The sequence below is a fragment of the Tympanuchus pallidicinctus genome, unplaced genomic scaffold (assembly GCF_026119805.1).
Source record: "Tympanuchus pallidicinctus isolate F22 unplaced genomic scaffold, pur_lepc_1.0 scaffold5, whole genome shotgun sequence".
NCBI classification, from domain to species: Eukaryota; Metazoa; Chordata; class Aves; order Galliformes; family Phasianidae; genus Tympanuchus; species Tympanuchus pallidicinctus.
Genome location: NW_026294769.1, coordinates 17,181,593 through 17,202,917, shown reverse-complemented (window position 1 = coordinate 17,202,917; position 21,325 = coordinate 17,181,593). Strand labels below are relative to the sequence as shown.

Here is a 21,325-nt window from a genome sequence, read left to right as displayed (position 1 = left end):
AGTTATATTCCACTACTATACTGTTACTGTAAACACTGACACAGTGCAAGAATAATGTTAGGCAAAATCTGCTAAACAACCCTCTGCAGCATTTTATGATTCTTTTTAAGTAAATCAAATTACAAGATTTATTACAAGGAAATAGTCATAACAAGTCTGAAACACTTGAGATCACTGATTATACTCTTCACAAGAGTCAGACACAACACATCATCCTTCAAAGCCTTTGCAGGATATACAATTGATTTAAAGACTCTCTACTTTTCTTAGCAATAGAAATAGTTCTAAATCCTCTAGGGTTGAGATCTATCTTCTATGCCATCCTGGTCTCAGATAGGATAGAACTGACTCTCCCTTTATAGTGTCTGATCTGATGCTATGTTTTTGTTTTATGAGAAAAACAAAACTGACAACACACAGATGTTTTAGTTGTTGTTGAACAGTACTAAGGACATTTCAGCTTCTCAGCTTCTCGTAGTCCTGCCAGTGATGGGGGCTGAGGGGGTACAAAGAGGTGGGAGTGGACAGGCAAAGGTATATTCCATACCATATGACACTGTGCAAAAATCACCTTGAAAAACAGCAGTTGGCTGGGGGAGGAGCCACTGCTTGGGGACTGGCTGGGCATTGGTAGGTGGGCGGTGAACAATTGCTTGCTCCAACAACTGTGTGGTGCTTAGCTACCTGTCGGGTTAAACCACAACATACATCTAACAACACTTCCCTTTAATTTTTGAGGCATCGTCTAATTTACTGGCTAAAAGGATGTATAAACAACTCCACAATATCCTGTCCTAACCAGCTAAGGGCTTTCTGCTACCCAGGCCATCAGAATATGGCACCTCAACACCTCAAAACCAAACAGACATGAGAAATGCATGCTTTAGCTGCACACAAATTTTCATTACAAAAACTTTGTTTTCATTATAGTAAAATGTTCACAAGTGCAGAGGTAAGCCATAACTTCACATGTGAAATCCCAGACTTAACTCTATTGTCACTCCTTAACACTTCATCAATATATATGTAATTTTACAACACAGAACATTTTCTTTAGGGACAGGAAGATCATGGCAGGAAGATCATGGCAGGTCAATTTCTAATTCTTCTGCTTCCTTATTGTGCGTGTACAATTAGAAACAAAGGAAAACAAAGGCTATTTTAAAGAAGGCTTCTCCTACTTTTCCCTTTATTTTACCCTTGCAGAGATAAAGAAAAGGGAGAAGGGAAGAAGAGTTCACTCTCTCCTCACAGAACTTAATACCTTAGGCAAACTACAACTTCTCATAAAATCCTTCTCATCCCATGAGAAGAGTTGGTGCAAACAGCTGTGTCCCATGGCTGGCTGAAGTTTTTGTGGGAACCCCACATAAAGCTTTATGCTTGCTTGCTACATGTATTGTAATGTATAAATCCAGTATGCAACGTTGACATCTCCAGTACTGATGGCTGATATAGAAGAAGACCAAAGAGTTGACAGTTTGGGCTTTTCAAACTAGTCATATTCACTGATGAATAGTTTCCACAATGATTCTTTTATACGAGTTATTAATTGAATATAACTGTCCAGGAAATTTTACTGGCTTGCTTCGGAATAGAAAAGTTCTTCAAAATGGCACTCAGGCAACTGCACCTTGAGACTGCATTTAGAGGACAACTATCCATAAAAATGTGCCTGCACAAAGGACTCTCTAGCCTTGTTCAACACTTAACAGTCCACAGAGTTACACTAGCAAAAAAAAAAAGCAAATAAAAAAATCTAAATCGAACAATAGCAGCAAACATATATAATATATTGAATATTCCATGTAAATCTTCAGTTAGATCTAATACACATAGGCTTGAGAGTAACTGACCCATGCCAAGGGCAATTTGAAACTTGACAGAAAAGTAAATAACCTATATCCCCACTCGTCTGTACTGAGGGGGAGAAAAAACAACACAAGAAGTATAACCATTGCGTGAGATAAAACAGTGCAGCCAGAGTATTTTTAGATTCTGAGCTCCTTCTGGATAAACTGATAGGAAGGGGTTGGGAAAAGAACTTAGCCACAAAATAGCTGGCAAGTCAAGAAACAGAGATTCACATTGCACTGGTCTTTTAACAGCTGAGATTATCAATGGAAACTTTCGGCTTGTTAGCATTTTACTTGGATCTTTGAAGAGAAAAGACATGCTTTACATAACAAGTGGAATGTTTTCAAATTAGGACATTTCTGTTTGCAGCCAAGTTTACTGGAGCGGCCATGAAACTTCAGCCTGAAGTTTATCTAGAATAGTCTTTCAAATCACAAAAACAGTCCAGTGTTTTTCTTTGCTACTCATTGCTGAAGAATTTCCAGAGGATTTCTTATATTACTATGCTCAATTTGTAAGCTTTTATTTTAAGAACAAAATCAATATTAACTGCATATGCCAAATACATTAATGGTATGCATCCCCAAAGTTTCAGGCCAGCACAAGGATTAAGCTAGAAGAATGCTAGCCAAAAGGCAAGATCCTCAGGCTTTTGGGCTTATTGAAAAGATATAGAACAAAGTAATAAACAAATAAAAATAAATCTCACAAGCACCCACAAGTCCTCTGTTTATCTTAACAGAACCAATTACAATAAGCTGGTCTTGGAGTACAGCTCCTGCTGGCTGACAAGCCATTAGTGTTGAAGGAAGGCTCATTTATTTGTCAGCACATCTGGAAGCTCAAGATAGACTTTATGCTTCCTGTGGCTTCAGGGAGACAACCCGTCATGCCGGTAGGCACTTCTGCCTGCTTCAAGCAGAACTTCCCATTATCTAAAAGTATATGAAAGAAAAAAAAAAAAAAGAAAAAAAAAACACACCCAACTACAACAATAATCATTTAGGAAGTCTAGTAAAACATCATGCAATGGGCATATCTGGGAATGTGGTCTCTAGCACGACACTGAATTATCTTACAGTATCAGAAAATATAACCCACTGTTTCCATACAGGGTGGCTTCTAGGAGGAGGACCATGACAATAGTCAACTTGATCCCTCGTCCATACTTCAAATTAAATCCATACACCCAGCAAGTCTGCAACAAAAACGGTATCCAGCAAAAAGAGGAATACGGTTTGGTATTTTCGTTTTACTGAGGGGAGTCATCAGATGAATGATGTGAGTCATCTTACTGAGTGCTGATGAAATTCGGGTTGACACTGACCTTCATTCAGACATTCAGATTTAGAAAGCAGTGACCTCAAATTACTTTAAATATCCCACTGTTTTAGCTTGAGAGCAATAAACTCTAAACATGTTCTCTCAACATTCTGCTCTTTGTTTCTAAAAACATCATTAAAAAAAAACAAAAAACAACAGCAGTCAGGTAATTCCTTCTGGCAAAAGATCAAAGCCACCACACAATTCCATCGTCTGCTGACAGAACAACAACAATTTAAGCAAGTGACCAAGGTAACAGACGAGCCTCGAATGAAACAGCAGAAGAGGATTAAACAATTAAATAACACACTAATGTTCTTACGTTACTTCAAACAATACAAATACTGATCCAAATTGGGCATAAGCACAACAGGTTACAAATTTCATGAGTAACTACGTACCTGCTCTCCTTGCTTCAATGCAAGCAATACTCATTTCTTCTTTCAATTCATGATTTTCGTTGGCGATAGCTTCACCTACTGTAACAAATCTTCCAACTGCCAGGTTAACTGCTTGGCCCACTCGCTGAATTGCCTGCAGAGTCTTGTCAGAACGCTTTGGTTTATCCTTGTGGTTAATAAGAGTAGTTATCTGTGAACAAGTAAGAGTCAACTATTAGAACTCTATACAAGATGTCTTTTTAATATCGTTGGCAAGTCTTGAGCAGAATTCAGAGACAGTTTTTTAGTATACTAATAAAATACAGAATGGAACCACAATGTATCATTTAACTTGTTAGAGAAGGGGGAGGGGAAAGAACATAATTAAATTTGCTCATCTGCTACGATTTCAGCTTGTCCCAGATCCGAAAGAATTGAGGGAGTATTTTCCTCCTAAACTACCTAGGTTCTCCTACCAGTCAAGTCTATTGTAGAGCAAGAGCATAAAAGCTGTGCCTGTAATGCTCATATCACACCCAAGGAAAACGCAGGAAACAGTGTAAGATCTGTTCTGCTTCACAATTTGGTCAGTGTCCAAGGCCTTCAGCTAAGATATCACTAAGTATTGTTTCTAGAAAAAAATTTCAGGTGCAAAGATCTTACTGGGGCTAGATTTAAATGCCAGGAGCTGACTTACTCATACTAGCAATATCAAATACCTTATAATGGAAAAAACATCAGTATTTCAGAAAACACTGCACCACCACCACCTTGTCCCTCCCCCTAGAAAAGAAGAAAAAAAACCCTAGAAAATACTAAAAGCATTCCCAATAAATAGTGCCACTTTATTCAAGAACTGCTGTGGGAATTAAGAATATTTTGTCCTAGAATAATGCATCATTATAGAAATGCATCATCTACTCAGTACCTTCTTATGTATGTTTTCCTCTGTCCTACTTGTACCCAAACCACAAGCTCCAAAGGAACGTCACTTTCTACAGTTCACATAACAAATCTGTCCTTCTCAGAGTCCTTCAGTTTACCAACCTCTTTCCTCAAAACCTAAAAATCCTTAAATACAGGTTAAGATGAAAACAAAATCCTATTAGAGAGTAAACCAAACATATCTCAACACTTTCAGGTTCATTCTAGAATTGGAGTGATATTACCAAAATGGATTAATTCCTCCCCTCCAATTACCATTACTTCATCGGAAATTCAGATTGATGTCAAATGGATCTTAAAAGCACACAAAAAACTGCAATATGCTTTTTCCAGAATTCTTGCATTGTGAATGCTCGTCATACAGCAAATTGTCCAATACCCATGGGTAATCTACCAATCCCATCAGGCCAGTACCTGGCCACAGACAGTAACAGTACAAAGAGCATTAGCCCAAATGCTGAGAAAAAAACAATTTGCTGAAGAGTCACAACTCTGTTTCCTCAACTGATATTTAAGCAAACAGCAACCTAACATTATGTAAACAAAGGACTCAAACACTCACTGAGTTAATGACTTTTCAAAAGTATGTAGAATAACAAATAGAATACAAGTTGGATGCACATCCTGTCTGCAAGTCTGCCTCCCACAGCATTTCATAATAGCAGAAGTTTAAACACGTTCTGTGTAACCCTGAAAAAATGCATACAAAACTAACACTGCAGAATGAAAGGAATCCCACGGTCTGTTACAAATCTTCAAGGGCATTTAATCCCATATGTTACCATAGAGGTATGAAAATGACAAAAATCGCTAAGATGTCACTTTCAGTTGCTTTAATCATTTTTAAACGTTTTTAGAACATTTTCATTTGAGAACACGGGTGAAGTTCACCTCTTCAGCACTCTCATGAAGATAAGGAATCACCAGTACTGCATGATTTCAGACAGAGAGAGCCCCCTCCATTCCCACTATGTAAGCTGAAGCAAGAAGCAGTAGCATGTTTCACCACCAGCATCATCTAGTCTGTAACACACACTGAAGTATTTTGTAAGTGCAGGTAAAGCTTTGCAGATTTTTCCTGGAATAGATAACACCCAGATGGGTAATATAATTTCTTTGGGACTAGTTATATTACAGCCACTTGAGCAATCACTGTAATGTTAGAATGGAAGGAAACTCATTGACCAATAGACATCAGTCAAGTGATCTGATGCACACAACAACTCCAGGCAAAGCTACAGGTTTGGGGCAGAGTGGCTGAAGGACTATGTGGATAAAACAGACCTGGAGGTATTAGTTGACATTCAGCTGAACAAGAGCCAGCAGTGTGCCCAGGCAGCCAAGAAGGCCAATGGCATCCTCTTTATCAGAAATAGCACAACCAGCAGGAGCAGGGAAGTGATCACCTCTCTAGAATCAGTTCTGAAGAGGCAGCACCTTGAGTACTGTGTTCAGTTTTGGGCCCCTCACTACAAATGTGAGGTCCTGGAGTGTGCCCCAAGAAGGGCAATGAAACTGTGAAGGGTCTGGTCTGAACTCTGATGAGGAGCAGCTGAGGGAAGGGATTGTTCAGTCTGGAGAAGAGGAAGCTCAAGTGAGACTTTATCACTCTCTACAATAACCTGAAAGGAGGTTGTGGCAAGGTGGGTGTTGGCCTCTTCTCTCAAATAACTATCAACAGGACTATAGGGAATGGCCTCAAATTGCACCAGGCGAGATTCAGGTTGGACATCAGGAAAAAATTCTCCACTGATAGAGTGGTCAGATGCTGGAATTGGGCTGCCCAGGGAAGTGGTGGAATCACTGACCACAAAGGTGTTCAAGAAGCATTTTGATGTTGTACTGAGGGACATGGTTAATGGAAAATATTGGAGATAGGTGGACAGTTGGAATAGATGGTTTTGGAAGTCTTTTCCAACCTTGGTGATTCTATGGTTCTATATCAAGATATAAATACCTTCATGCCTATTAAAGTGCTATCAACACTACAGCGTTAGATATGGCAAATGTAGCCTGTACTGATACAGTAAATTTTGCATAGAAAAATAAGTATATATGTGCTTATATATAAGCATATATACCCTGCACCTCCAAGAGCGTTATCTAAGCTCTGCTTTAAACTTAAGGCCTCCCATATATTTAATTCTCTACATACTGTATCACCCAGTTACTAACACTTGTACTGTCTGGGCAGGAGCTAACAACTGCAGAGATTACCTGTAAGCCTCGCTGAACAAGAGAAATACGTTATATACTGTTTACTTAAGAATTTACCTGCCAGGTGCTAGAAAGGAAACAGACCTTTCAATGATGTTTACATTCTGTTGAATAAGAAGTCATACTTTTACATGAAATACTTGTGCGAGATTGAGATGATCAGCTTAAAGATTGTGTGCTTTCAAGAAACTGTCAGTTACAACCCTTAGCATCTTGTGGAAAACAGCCTTCTCCCCCACAACATTACTGGAACAAACATATAGCCATAACAGACCAAGCTGTACTTGATATTTAAGGAAATGAGTTCAATTGTGGCAGTTTCCAAGCAGCTGTTTTCTTAGCTTTTGGAGGGCTTTCAGATATGGCATTTAAGTTGTTATATGCTTCATGCACAGGAAGCATCATGGCAACACGCCTCACTAAAAATATCATAGTGTCTATTTATTATCAGTGTAATTAAGTCTTGCATGACAGAATGAAGTGATACTTAAGAGACTGGGTTTCAGGAAGTGTTTATAGACTACTATATATAAAACCAACGGAAATGTAGCTATTTCACAGCCATTTCCACAAACACAGAAGTTAAACTGGGAAATTATGATGGAAGGTACCTTACACACCTTCTCACACAGCACGCTGTACGTAGGATGATTTAGGCCTACATGAATAATGTTTGTTGTTGCCTCACCTTATCAGATTTCCTGTTAGAGCAAATACTTAAGGTATTTATTCTGTAAATTGAGGATTAGCTATAGTCTTGTAGCAGACTTAGATTAACAGCTCGTCTTATGTATCGCATGTTCTCACCTTTGCATCTTCCATTAATATCATATACGTAGAAAACATATTTTTGAAATAAATACAATGACAGCAATGGAAAGCCTTTGCTAAGAAAATGCAATAGCACTGCATACTAGGCAAGAAGATATAAACACAACAGGAGCATGCCACAAAGTACGTTTAGTTGCAGTTGACAGGATACGTAAAAACTTTGGCCACAGCAGTCTCCTCACAGCTCAAACTTTTATTAACTCATATTAAGCTGGGAGCTAGGGGAGTGGGAAATGACTTCTAATATTACTTTTGGGCACTGTATCTCATTAGGTTTTATGTAACTTCCCACGGACAGACAGGTCTGGTTCATTCAGCCAGAAGGCAGCAGACACTGCTCTAACATCTACCTCTGCTACAGAATACAACCATACTTGCAGGAACACAGGACATCCACTCCTAAAGGCCTACAAGCAGAACTGTCAGGAATGCTTCTCATCACAGAAGACAAACCTCAGGGAACTCAAGAGGTGGATGAGGAAGGACTACCTGCTTACCTGTCCTAGGAATCAAGTCTGTCAAAATCAGATGCATGTTTAGGCATGAAGAAAAGTCTTACGATTTTCTAAGATTTTGAGCACTCATCTACAAAATATCCACATACACGCACACACCCCTGTATTTTTTGTTTGTTTGTTTTGTTTTTGTTTTTAAGAATTAGAAGGCCTTATCTTCCTACTCAAGTTTTAACTGTATGAATTCAACTCTGAAAGTTTTTAAAAGCTAGAAAAGATTCACAAAAATGAAATTTTGGATGCTACTTGAGAACACCCAAAGGAGGGTGAAGGATCTTGAGGGTAGGAGGTACGAAGAGCGGCTGAGGTCCCTGTGTTGGCTCAGCCCAAAGGTGTCAAGGAGCTGAGGGGAGGCCTGATGGCGGCTGCAGCTCCTCACAGGGAGTGGAGGGGCAATGCTGAGCTCCAGGCAGCTGGGAGTTAGGGAAAGGGTCTGCACAAAAGGGTGGTGGGCACAGAATAGGCTGCTGAAGTTCAAGGAGTGTCTGTTCAATGCTCTCAGACATATGATCTGAGTTTTGGGTGGTCTTGTGTGAAGCCAAGAGCTGGACTCAATGATAGGTCCTTTCCAAATCTAGATATTCTGTGATTCTATGAAATGCAACTGCATTAGCTACTGATGCACTAATTAAATGTAGAAACCCATGTTCTACTTAACATGAAAATAGTATTTGAAACATCTGTCTCTGCTTTATGAACAATTGAAAGAGAACATTTTCTTCTACATTTTGTTCCTGTGTATGAAAGGACAACCAACCCCCTCTTGCACAAGTCCCACAGAACTCAACACATTGTACAGGGCCTCAAGACACTATTTCTGTAAAAGAACAGCTTGCAAGAAGCAATACAATACTGCTACCATATATTTACATATTTTCCTCACACTGCCTATAAACAGGATGCAAAAGACAGTACAAAAACTCTGCATGACCAAGAATACTGAGTTCCTTTATGCTTAGAATCATAGAAACATTCAAGTTGGAAGGGATTTCTAATGGCTGCCTGGTCCAACTCCTTTGCGATGGACAGGGACACCTACAGCTACATGTTGCTCAGAGCCCCACCTTGCCTGACCTTGAATGTCTCCAAGGATGAGGCATCCACCACCTCTCTGAGCAATCTGTTCCAGTGCCTCAACCACTCTCACTGTTCAAAAAAAAAAAAAGTTTCTTATATCCAATCTAAATCTCCCCCCTTCTAGATTGAAACCATTTCCCCTTGTCCTACCAGAACAGACTCTGATAAGGAATTTGCCTTTTTTTCCTTATAGCCTCCTGTTAGATACTGACAGACCACTCCCAGGTCTCCCCAGAGGGTCTCTTCTCCAGGCAGCCCCATCTCTTTCAGTCTGTCCTCACAGGAGAGGTGTGCCATCCCTCAAATCATTTGTGGCCCTCCTCTGGTCATGCTTCAACAGGTCCACATCTCTCCTGTACTGAGGACTCCACATCTGGATGCAGTACTTGCAGTACTGAGATTGTTGTAGTTGCATCTTTATAAGAGGACTTTCCAAAAGCATTTTATTGCTTTTCTTTCTCAAAAGCCTTGAGGAAAGCGAATGAAATAAACCACTTTGACAACCTGTAAGCTAATTCACTTATCTGCAGGCAAGTGCTTATAGGAACCTCTGGCAATCTTTCACATGTAGCACCTGACAAGCTGATGGCTGATAAGCCAAGTTTGGACAGGAAGAAAGAATAATCCAGGGTGGGCAGTGACAAGCAGAAGCTGGCAAACAGCGCAAGAAGAGCCCTACCAAATCACATTGCCAGCCTACCTAAACTAGTGTCTCCAACAGGGGCTAAACATGTCGGGTACCTAGGAAAAGATTCAACAAAAACAACCCCAGTAGAAAATAAAACAAGCAAATGAGATACTACTCACTGTGTTACACATGTATCCAGAGTTTTGATTAACTGCAAATTGTACTTTGCATTTTAAAATAATATTTAAATTTGTACTTCTCATGCAAAACAGCTTCACATGTAGACAGTATTATTTTGATGGAGGTCAGAAGAGCTCTCTACACTCCCATCTTTCTGATCTAGGCTTCAAAACCTACCTCAGACCTCTGTAAACTTTGCAAGGAAAGACAAGAGTTTGAATACACACCTCAGATAATTAGCTTCATTACTATACACTTGTTACACATTCTTGGAATTGTTTAGTGAACAAAAGGATTGAATTCAATGCAAGGCTGTACTAAAGCAGGGAATGGCCTTTCTTTGTGCTGAATGCATTTTTAGAAAAACAAGGCTCCTTTAAACTTCAAGATTCAAACCCAACACCATCAAAACGATTATCCAAAAAAGCAAAGATACAGATGAACTTGTTCAGTTGTGATGTAGACTTCTATGACACCAATTTCCTCTAGACTGTTTTGGGGGCATTTGAGATTTCTCCACTTTTTTTTTTTTCTGTGTGATTAAGATTATTTCCAACTTTTAACTTCTTTTCTTTTTTTAGAAGTTGCTAAAAGGAACTCTGAAGAAACAGAAGCAAACAACACAGCAAACAAGAGACATTAGTTTTTGCAGTCCATGGACTCTTACACATTATGTGGAATTGATAAATATCCTAATCACAGAATCACAGAATCACCCGGGTTGGAAGGGACCTCAAGGATCATGTAGTTCCAACCCCCCTGCCTAGCAGGGCCACCAAACATCCACATTCAGATATGTTACTAAAATAACACTGCTGTAAAGGAGAAATTCACTTGCTTCATAAAATTCAATTTTCACAAACTCCTTGAAAATCACTGATTCAAAGATACTTTGACACTCCTGCCATGCTCCTTTCTCTCTCCCCACCCCACACAGAGCAGAGGAAGATAGGGAACCCTGAACAATGTTCAACGATGCTTGACCACTGATCTAACAACACTGAAGTTTTCAATCTTTTTGTTATATGCCTTATAAGTCACACAAGTGACTTATCTTCTTGCCCAAAAGAAAGTTTCTATAAAAATCAGTGACAGTGGGGAAGATATGTATTTTTAAACAACTCAAGTTTCAATTCCATTCCCTTTTTGAGAAGACATGGGGAAATTTAGAATGAGATTCCCACTTCTGAGCAATTTGACACTTAAGTTGGGAAAAATATTTTGTTTTAATTCAAATTTAACTAATTTCTAATGTCTAATTTAACATTTTCTGATTAAATATGTAAATCAAGTGCCCCGAACATCATGGTATATGTACTTATTTATCCTAATATAAAAATAAAAATGAAATGACCTTTAATGCCTTTGCATTCTAACAGTCACCACACAGAAATTTTACTGAAATGCACAACTTCCTCACTAGAAAATGAACTTGAGCTAATGAATGCAATAATTGGTCTTAATGGTATAGAAGCCAACAACAACTCCTCCTGTTGCTCTCCAGTTCAGTACCTTCTAACCTGAATGGATAGATTTCAAAAATACAGCTACTACCCTCTTTTAATTCTGCACCTTGAAATTCTGGGCAAAAGCAAGTCTAACAAAACAAGAACTCAGATGGAAGCCCATTGTTTAAGGTGTACTTTCAGATGTGGTCAAAACAGATGCACACATTTTCAGCACCAGAGAGATGCAAGTCTCAGAAATAACTCAATTTACAAACATGATCAGATAAACCTAAAACCAAAGACTGAATGCCAAATAATTATTGTGGCTTTCTTGTCTAACTTTCCTCTGTTAGCTCACCTAAACCTCTGTGCAAGCAATGCCTGAGACACCTCTGATCTTCTCAATCAGAAAAAGTCACTGTTGGGGAACTAAGAATTCAGATATTGTAACATAGGATGTAACACAAATACCACACTGATACTGTCTGTAGTCGAGACCTCTTCCAATTCCAGTCGGGACTGGATCCTGCAGACGTGGAAATAGTTGCCTGTTAGCCCCATAGGCAGCTTCACTGATATGAATGCCAGTCACACAATGACTTGTACTGCATGTTACAGACAGGATAGTTTTTCAACCCTTTTTTAGAAGAAGCTACCTTTGCAGTTCTTTTGCATACCACTTCAGTTCAGAGCAACATCTGGTATTGCTTCTTGAAAAACTGGTGCTTGTCTAGGGATTAACAGAGAAGTACAATGTACTCTGGAAAAAGGCTTTGCGTGTAACTATTAGCCACTTAGAGAAGTGTAAGCAACAACAGCAACACAAAACTTGCATATAATTTAGGAACCATTATCTGAAGAGCTCACGAGTAAATTACATTTAAATATTCTTCAATTTTACAACTGAAGGAATTTCAAAACATAATAAACTCTGATAATGAAAGGGCACATTCCTTACACTGTTTTAACTCCCACATTTTAAATCCTTGTAAGTTGGGACAGTACGTCCTTTCCAAATAGTTTTGATCCCTGTGAATAAGAAAAAGGCATTTACAACACTGAGTTACTAGAACTAATTTTCAGCTTCATTTTTACTTGAAAATACATAATGTGCGGTTATAAGTGGTTACATTCATCCTGCTTAATACAATAAGTCCATACCAAAGTGTTGCTTGATGACAAAATCAACCATGTAATATTTTTCCATATAATTCTGAAAGAATCACAGTATTTGCTCATATGTTTTTTGCAACTTGTGTTTAGGAGTTATCCTAACATTTCACTATTCATGTAAGGTATAAAAACAAGAAATCATCCCGTTCACTATACAAATTATCAATTAAAAAATAGAACCAGATTCTACATTACTGCTCAGTTACCCCTTGAGCTTTAAACAAGGCAGTACAACTCAACAAGTAGAAATGATGAGGCTTTAGCTAGTAAGGGTTACGCTTTGCAATGCAGAAAGCAATGGTCTCATATTACCATACAGCAATTTTATTAATCTATAATCAGAATTGTTTGCAATCATTCATTCTTAATTCATCCACTGGGGATTTCAGTACCTAATTGAAAACCATCTGTTAACAATGCTGAGTAGCAAGAAAGCTGCTCTCACTCTTTACGCGCAGGGCCACTGTGAGGCAGTTTTGATGTAATACTCTGCTGGAGAACTACAAAAATGTGCTTAATCTATAGAAAAGACGTTAATCAGATCTCACAAGTGTAAAAGATAAGCTTCCTTTGAAAAAGAGCAGCTGATTTTAAGCAAAGTCACTATGAAGTATCTTGCTTCAATTACTTGAAATGTTACATCAATTCATTTATGTTACCAAAGCTGAATATCACAATGGAGGTGCTAAGCTGAATTCAAAGACAATTGCACCAGTTAAGGTTTCATGTGGTAAATGTTCCAATGCAATTTTCTTTGTAAAGCAGAATATCATTAGTGATACTGATATTAAAAAACTAACATAACATTAAAAAAATATTCACCTATTTAAAATATCCTAAGGTATTCCTATACTCTCAAATATACCTTAAAAACCACAACTGTAAGCAACTATCTCCCTTTCACCGATTCCTAACAACTCAGCTTCAACAATTAAACAGTCAATTAGGAACAAGCCTCAGTGATGAGAAATCTGCAACAGCATCAGCCCAGAGATGCATCTGAGACTGTGGTACGACAGAATTAATCACAGGATCTACAGTCAGATGATGAACTCATGTGATTAACTTTCCTGCATAAATCAAAGAGAAAAAAGCAGTCTCTTTAAAGGGCACAGAGTACATAGGGTAGACTGAACAGCTGAATCGCTGCAAGCTTCATTTTCCAGAAAAATGTATGTTTGTATAGAATAAAAGATTCATAATACAAAACACAAAGTCATAAATTAATCCAAAATACCTATAGAACCAAAGGGAGGAGACAATGAGTTAGTCACTAATTGAATCTAATGAGGTACAGCTCTGTAAACAAGCAGCATACCACATGCTTCCAGAGTCAACAGCAAAGTTAATGTGTACGATGGCAATCACTGCACACTTTCCCTGCAGTACCAAATTCTGTCTAGTTTAGCAGGAAGTTTCCTTCACTCAGTACAAGTTACAACATAAGTCTCTACACAGTAATTCGTAATTTTATTACTCTACAACAGTGCCAAGTCTACAGTAACTACCAAATTAATTCACACAAGAAGAAAATCGTGGAGCTGCTCAAAGCTTGGAGGTTGGCAGAATTCTTAAAGTACGGAAAGAGAAATATTTGTATCCAAGAAGCATTTTAAAAGGGGAGCACTCATTAGATTTTTTTCCTCTCAAGTGCACTGAAGAAAGTAGTAAGTTTAAGACAAACATGGACTACTCTACTTTTTCCATCTCCAAGAAGAGCCGTAAGGGACAATTCCCAGTGTTTGGCACCACATTGGAGCAAGCGCAGTCAACAACATGAGAAAATGTTAAAACCTTCTGGAGAAGAGAAAGGCCTAGAAGTATCCCAAACATGCAGCAAAACAAGGCAGGCAGGGGACTTCATGGAATAAGTCTCTCAGTGCACCCACTGCATGAGAAATGCAAGTAAGCTGAAATGGAGAAAAGCTCAGACTTTTTTCACATTCAGGAAGCAAACAAAAATAAACATTCATTAATTTCAGGAAAGTTGCCCAAAGAACATCAGAGACAATCCTCTACCTAGTCTCTAAAGCATGGATGTACAACATTTGGCTTGCCTGGGATGCAAGTGGAGAGGAATTGTCTTGTGCTACATATAAAATAGTTAGTGGATATAGTTAACAAAACTTAATTTTTTATTTGTTTTATTAAAAAACAATAACAAACATAAAATTGGGGGAGTGGACATATATTCTCTAAAGGAAGAAGAGACAATATATTCAATACACAAAAAGCTCAGAAGTATGCCCGTAGTCCAATATAATATTACAACTCCAGACTTTTGAACATTAGGTTGCATACATGACTAAAGCATGATGCTGAGGAAAGGAGGATTTTTTTTTTCCAGTTTTTGCAAACTAATGATAGAAAGATAGATTCTAAGTGTGCTCTTGGGTATAACTGTTTTACAGTCATTAGTAGAAACCCATTAAGACAAATCCATGACTGAATAATCCTCAAGAACACTAGATGTGCTTAGAAGAAACAAATACTTGTTAAAATGTGTCACATGTGTTAGTTATCACATAAGTGACAATAGAATCTTTCACATAAGTTTTGACCGGTTTTGGCACCATACATGCATGCGTCTCCACAAATAAGACTTATGAAGCAACTTTGCCACATCCTGATAAAATATTCTTCAGTAAGGCCACAAAGAAAGATCCACATCCATGGTGCAGAACTGAACACAATCTGCCTTCCCACATTTTGCTGCTACTGGGTACAACATAAGCAATCTAGCTGTTACCGGGCACCTGAGGTCTTCTAAGCCAACAGGACACAAAAAAGCTTTCCCAAACACAATATTAATCTACCGATAACACTCAATGTCATGCAAAAGTAGCACGCTGAACTCCATGGCTGCAGTTCTACAATACCTGTCTCTTTGATTGAATATGCTTGTTCAGTTCCATGCAGAATAACAGCAGTTTCACTAAACAAAGTAACTTACCAGCTCTTATAGTTGGTTTCTTCAGGAGCATAAGCCTGATAAAATCAGTTACTGATTCAAAGTGACAGTAGAAGAGGCTATGAAAATATTAGGTACAATGAACTAGAACAACTTTATATACCATTCACTAGTATTTCAAGGAACACAAAGATGTAACAGATGATATCAGCTTTTTCCATGCAACCTCCTTCTTAAAAGTAGATTGATAGTTGAGGTATAGAAGTTGCCTGATGCTTGTACATTAATACAAACGATGAGGCAAACAGAAGTAATGGACACCCAAATAAAAATTACATACTGGAAAATACTTGATATTTGGTGTTTCTGAAGGGAAATCTTGCCTGACAACATAACCATAGCTCTCTGGAGAGGTCATAGATTATAGGGCTAAGGATAGACTCTGCTTCCTAATTCTCTTTCAGCAAAGTCCATTTAAAGGGTTTCAGCGAACGAGGAGAAAGATGGAGTAGAAAGGCAGAAAGTGAATGATCGCCCATTGTAACAATGGCAGTTTCACAGAAACCTTTGCTGGAACATGAATTATTCTACACGATCGTGAAGAGAGAGGGGTGATAAGTTTGTAATAAAACGATGGAAGTTTGCTGGTGATCCAAGTTATTCATGGCAGTAAAGATAAGATCCAACTAAAGAACTGCAGGTGCATCTTACAAAACCAACCAGATAAAAACGTCAGATGAAAATCACTAGAGATCAAAGTGATACAGATGCGAAAATACAGTCCTATCTTCCTGTATGCAATGATAACTGACCATTACTCCTCAGCAGCACAACTTTTTTCAGTGCAATATCTGGCTACAATGAAAAAATATGCAATTTGCATAAAATGAAAGAGACTACCAGTGACATGTAGCCTGGCTCCATACTCCAGCCAGGTCCAATTACTGCATGTTGCTAAAGGTCTGGCCCAGTGAGTTTCTCATGCCTCCAGGAACACAGGTATAGATTTTCTGCATACGTCTTTCAGTGTTTGAGTACTGGGACAGCAAAAGAGAGCCTTTTCCTATATCTCAGGTTTCCCACGTTCCAATTTCTGTCATTTTCTTCTTGCCTATCACCATGCATCTCTAGGAAGGACCTACCTTCACCATATCTGCCTGACACACACAATTGCAGACAACAGTGAGCTCTGCCATTAGCCTTCTTTCTCAATGGAAAGCAAACATGCTTCCTGTAACCCTTCCTATGTCATATGTTTTCCTAATATCCACATTTCTCTTTTACCAGAGAGTGCAAGAGCTGTTTTCTGGATGCTAGCAGAGCAGTACGTATATAAAAACGTAATGTTTACTGAAATTGGAATGATTTCAGCTAGCTTCAGAGAAACCAAGGAAACAATATCATAGTAAAGAACATGCTTCTTTTTTTTCCTTCTCAAGGCACATACCACTGGCTGTTTATTCAGAATCTGAAACTGACAAGAACAAATTCAGAAACATTTGTGTCTTTGACTTTTTTTTTTTTTTAATTATTTAAGTTTTGACTACATTGGCCAAACAAGTCCCCAAACCTCTGACAGTATCACCCACAAATCACAGAAATTGGAAAATCACATTCAGTAACATGTGAACACAACAGTTTTTCAAAGTGCCTATGGCAAAATGCACTGCCTGAAGCTGAGGAGTTAGCTGCTCTCCCACGAGTCTGTACACAGGCAGGCAGGTTCCCTACAACTACGAGAAGTGACTTTCTTTCAGAAACCAGACAGAGCTCAGGCTTCCACTTCTGAACTTTTCAAGTGCCTTACTCTGAAGGTTCACAAAAAAAAAACTGGTCTACAGTTTGTCAAAATGCTTTCTTGGAACAGACCCATCCAGACAGACAGCTGAGAAGATGCCTGCTTACTGCTAGACTAGCAAGCAGGTACATACATAATGGCAGCTGAGGAAGTCACTGGTGGAGCCACATCCTGGAAAGTGCTTTTTCCCTGTCTTTGCCTTTCCCCGATTATTTTAAATGACTTGTTATTAAATGAGTCAGCACTGACCGCTTTAAACACCCTTCCTGACTTACGTTGCCAAAAACTTTCCATAGAAAAATAAAAACCAACTTAATTAGTCTGGAAATTGCAGCAGCAGTGAAGGAGATGGCTAGATTTTAGAACACTGTGCCACTTTCATGTGAAACACAGAACTAAAGGCACCCAACGGGGTTTGACCCATAAAGCCATATTTTCTGAACTGCGTGCCAAATGCTTTGTACAATACTGCAGAATAATTCCATCCACAGCACAGATATGTGGATAGCTAAAAAGAAAGGTTAGCAAACTGTGGCTTAAGTCTACAGTCTTCTTGTCAGTTGCAGAGCTATTAGGAGAGGTAAGCATGAGGCTAAGAATAGATCTAAATAAAAAGAAAATCTAATTCAGCTCTGTAAATACTAACTTTTTAGAAAAGTTTATTCATGAGCATATCCAGTAGAGAATCTAAGGGTAGTTTCGACAATTGGGAGAACAGGAATCTTGTACCACTGCTGGTGGTAAATATACTCTCACACTACGTAGTCTAAGAAAAGCAAGTGGAAAAGTACCATTAAAATAAATGCTGAGTAAGAGAAGGTAGTCAAACACATTCACAGTATGACATGAGTTAAAGTAAGAATCAATACAGGGAGTTTGGTGGGGTTTTTTTTGTTTATTTGTTTGTTTTTTTGGCTTAATGAAAGATTTAGCTAACCAAAAGAAGTTGAAAGTGAGGCTACCTAGGGTTTCCTGTTCTTTTAGAAGCGGTAGTGAAAAGCAGTAACAACATTCTCACTTTTTTTTTCAGTAGCACGCAAGTATCACATAGCACTTTCCAGCTTTTAACAAAACTGTCACCTATGAAGTTTACTTCACAGCATGAATAATAATTCCCTTTGCAAGAGTATTTTGCACAAGCGCAAAGCCAAAGTCCTGCACTTGCTGCAGATACATAGCTTATGCAGAACATAGGAAACAAATTATAAGAGATAAAGCACTATTTCTGCATAAATCCTCAAACAAAAACAATGAGATGTCTACTAAAAAAATCTCCACGAAGCAAGTATGGAAATAACTGAAACCTGTACAATAAGTAGGGCACTGTATCAGACCAGTTTAGGGAACTACTGCTGATACCATCAGTAACTTCAGCCTGAATCTGAACGGAGCTCAGCACTCATGTTCCAAGGGCGCAGGCTTGTTCCAAGTCAGGAGCACTGCACTAGGAGAACAGTAAGCTTTGAGTTTTTAGAAATGCTCAGACATCTTCCTAACATAGTATTAATGAAAGATGCTTAGCACGTCTGGAAGAGATGATCATAGGTTTTGTGGTCATTAACATAGGCACTGCCAACTATGAGGGATGCTCTGAAACTCCTGTTTTATTCTGATGGCTCACACATTAGAGGCAGATGTTGGTGGTATGGCAGTAGACATTGGACCTTGCCACCAACATTCCGTTACATTTTATTGCTTGTGTGATAGATGGCAGCGGTGGGACAGCCTGGCACAATGGCGTCTGACATGGAAGTGCATATGAAGAAAAGGTGCCTGAATTCCTCCCTGTGGAAAAAAATGGCACCCGTTGACGTTCATCAGTGCTTGCTGAACATTTATGGAGATCAAACAGTGAATGTGAGCACAGTGAGGAGGTAGGTGGTGCAATTCAGCAGCAGCAACAGTGGGTCACCTCCGCTGGTACAGATATTTCTGAGCGTGGCATGCAGGCTCCTGTTCACTGCTGGCAAAAATGCAGAGCTAATGGTTGTGACTGTGTTAAAAAACCATTTTGCAGCTCGGAATTTGCTTTACCAATGATAGAGTGCTCTCTGTATCTGTTGGAGCGTCCATGGAAATTAATAGGAGGCATTATTTTCAGAGCAACCTACATACATACACAAAGATACAAGGCAGCCTCTCCTAAGGAGTATTCCAGAATAAGAATGTGCGCCTCATCACACAAACCTGTCAAAAGGAGGGATTTAGAAGCTGTTAAGCCCAGCCTTGGCAACTGGAAAGGTTTTTGTTTGCCCTTAAGCTTCCTAAAAGGAGTCTCCATGTTTTACCTCTCTGTTGTTTCAGGAGTAGAAAGTTCACTGAAGTGTATTGAGGCTCTGCCACAGAACAAGCAGCTGAACCCCTGAGGTGCGTTTCTCTGAGCTGATTGGGATAAGAAACTACCATAAGTACAGAACCACGGTCACAACCCTCTCCGATAGGCTGCCCATGCCCATGCAAAACGGGGCTGCCTACGGCACCTTTCCAAGAGGACTGCCACCGTACAAAGGCAATTTCGCATCACTACGACTAATGGGGTTTTTGTACTGCTGTTACATGCTGCGAAAAGGTTCTGCACAGACGCACAGATCGGTTTTAACTAACTTTTACAATCCACGTTCAAAGTACAAAAACGCTATCAAGCAAACACTGTACACGTTACTTTCATTCACAGTTTCTTCAAGCAAGAACAGCTTTATTGGGCATTCCAAACTCCAGTTTTGCAACTAAGGACCAAATGAACAAAACCGACCGAAGCTGTTAGCATACGAACATTCAAAACCCGATTTATTGCTTCGAGATCGGCCCGGACCATGCGGGATACGTTCGGAGGTCACAGTTAACACATTATTTAACTTCTTAGCATTCAAGCGCTACCCCCAGTACGATGAAAGCTCAGATCGATGCCGCCCCGCGCAGCCAGCTCCCAAAAGCCGCCCGGCCCAAACGCCCGGAGCGGAGCGCCAACGCCGGGCGGGACAACCGAGCGCGACAGTCCGGACGGCGGGGGAGCCCCGCAGCCGCCCCTCAGCCCTCCGCGGGGCGGGGGAGCCGAGCCCAGGCGTTACGCAACGGCCCCGCGACCTTGCTGGGAGCCGGACTGCGGGAGGGGAGCATCCCTCGCCTCGGCCCCCGCGGCGGGACGGAGCCGCGCAGCCCGCGCGGGGCCGGGCAGCGGGAGGGCGGGAAAGCGCATTTCTACCTGCGACACCAGCGGCACCAGCGTCTGCTCCACCGAGCGCGTGCGGATCTCCAGCCCCGCGTCCGCCCCCAGCCCCGACGAGGACGACGAGGAGACGCCGCTGCTGCTGCACGGGGACGTGGCCATGGCGGGAACCTCCGGCTCCCTGCTATCGCCCCTCACTCCCTCTCGGCCAAACTCCGCTCCCGCCGCCCTCTCGCCCGTTCTCGGCGGCCCCCGAACGCCGCCGCCCCGCCCCCTGCCGCGCCCCTCCCCCGCCCGCCGGGACGCGCGCTCGGCCCCCCACCCCTCCCCGCCCGGCGGCCCCTTCCCCGCCCCCGGGGATAGGATTTAAAGCGGCAGCACTCGGCCCCCCCCCTCCCTCTTGCGCCCCGCCGGTCAGTCTGCGCCCCCTGCCCTTCCCATCCGCGGCCCTCAGCCGCCCGTGGGCACAGAGCCGTGCCCTGAGGCCGTCGGGATGGGATGCAGGGGATCCCGGTGCGGCTGTGGGAATCCTGAGCGGTTTGGGGTTTACTGCCCCGCGGCAGCCGCGGGGACGAGGGATGTATGTGTCCTGAACGTGGGCTGTGCCCAGAGAGCGGCTGCGGTTTGGATCTTGCTAAACACAGCCTTCATGCGAAAGCAGCTCTTGTGGGTGGCCGATCAGCACAGAGAAGGCAAAAGTACTTTCAAAGGAATAAAAGTTCTTTTATTATTTTTTTCCCCCCTTTCTGGTTTTGGAATGGACTAAACTCACTTCCCAACATTAGCTTATAACCTGTATTCAAAAATCATCAATTCACAAATGCCTGCTTTTCTAATTTGGGTCTATATTTGCTACAGCCATTTCACATCCTGGCA

General features: G+C 40.5%; 1 protein-coding gene across 1 annotated transcript in view; it reads right to left on the bottom strand.

Moving 5' to 3' along the window:
- The window catches only part of CTNNAL1 (catenin alpha like 1), a 58,790-nt gene extending 38,095 nt beyond the window's left edge, over positions 1-20,695 (bottom strand). The window contains exons 1-2 of the mRNA XM_052704316.1: positions 20,486-20,695; positions 3,582-3,771 (exon numbers count right to left, since the gene is read on the bottom strand). Coding sequence (XP_052560276.1) covers positions 3,582-3,771; positions 20,486-20,611 — 316 coding nt within the window. The 5' untranslated portion in view covers positions 20,612-20,695. The remainder of the gene's footprint in view (positions 1-3,581; positions 3,772-20,485) is intronic.
- Between the last annotated feature and the right edge of the window lie 630 nt (positions 20,696-21,325).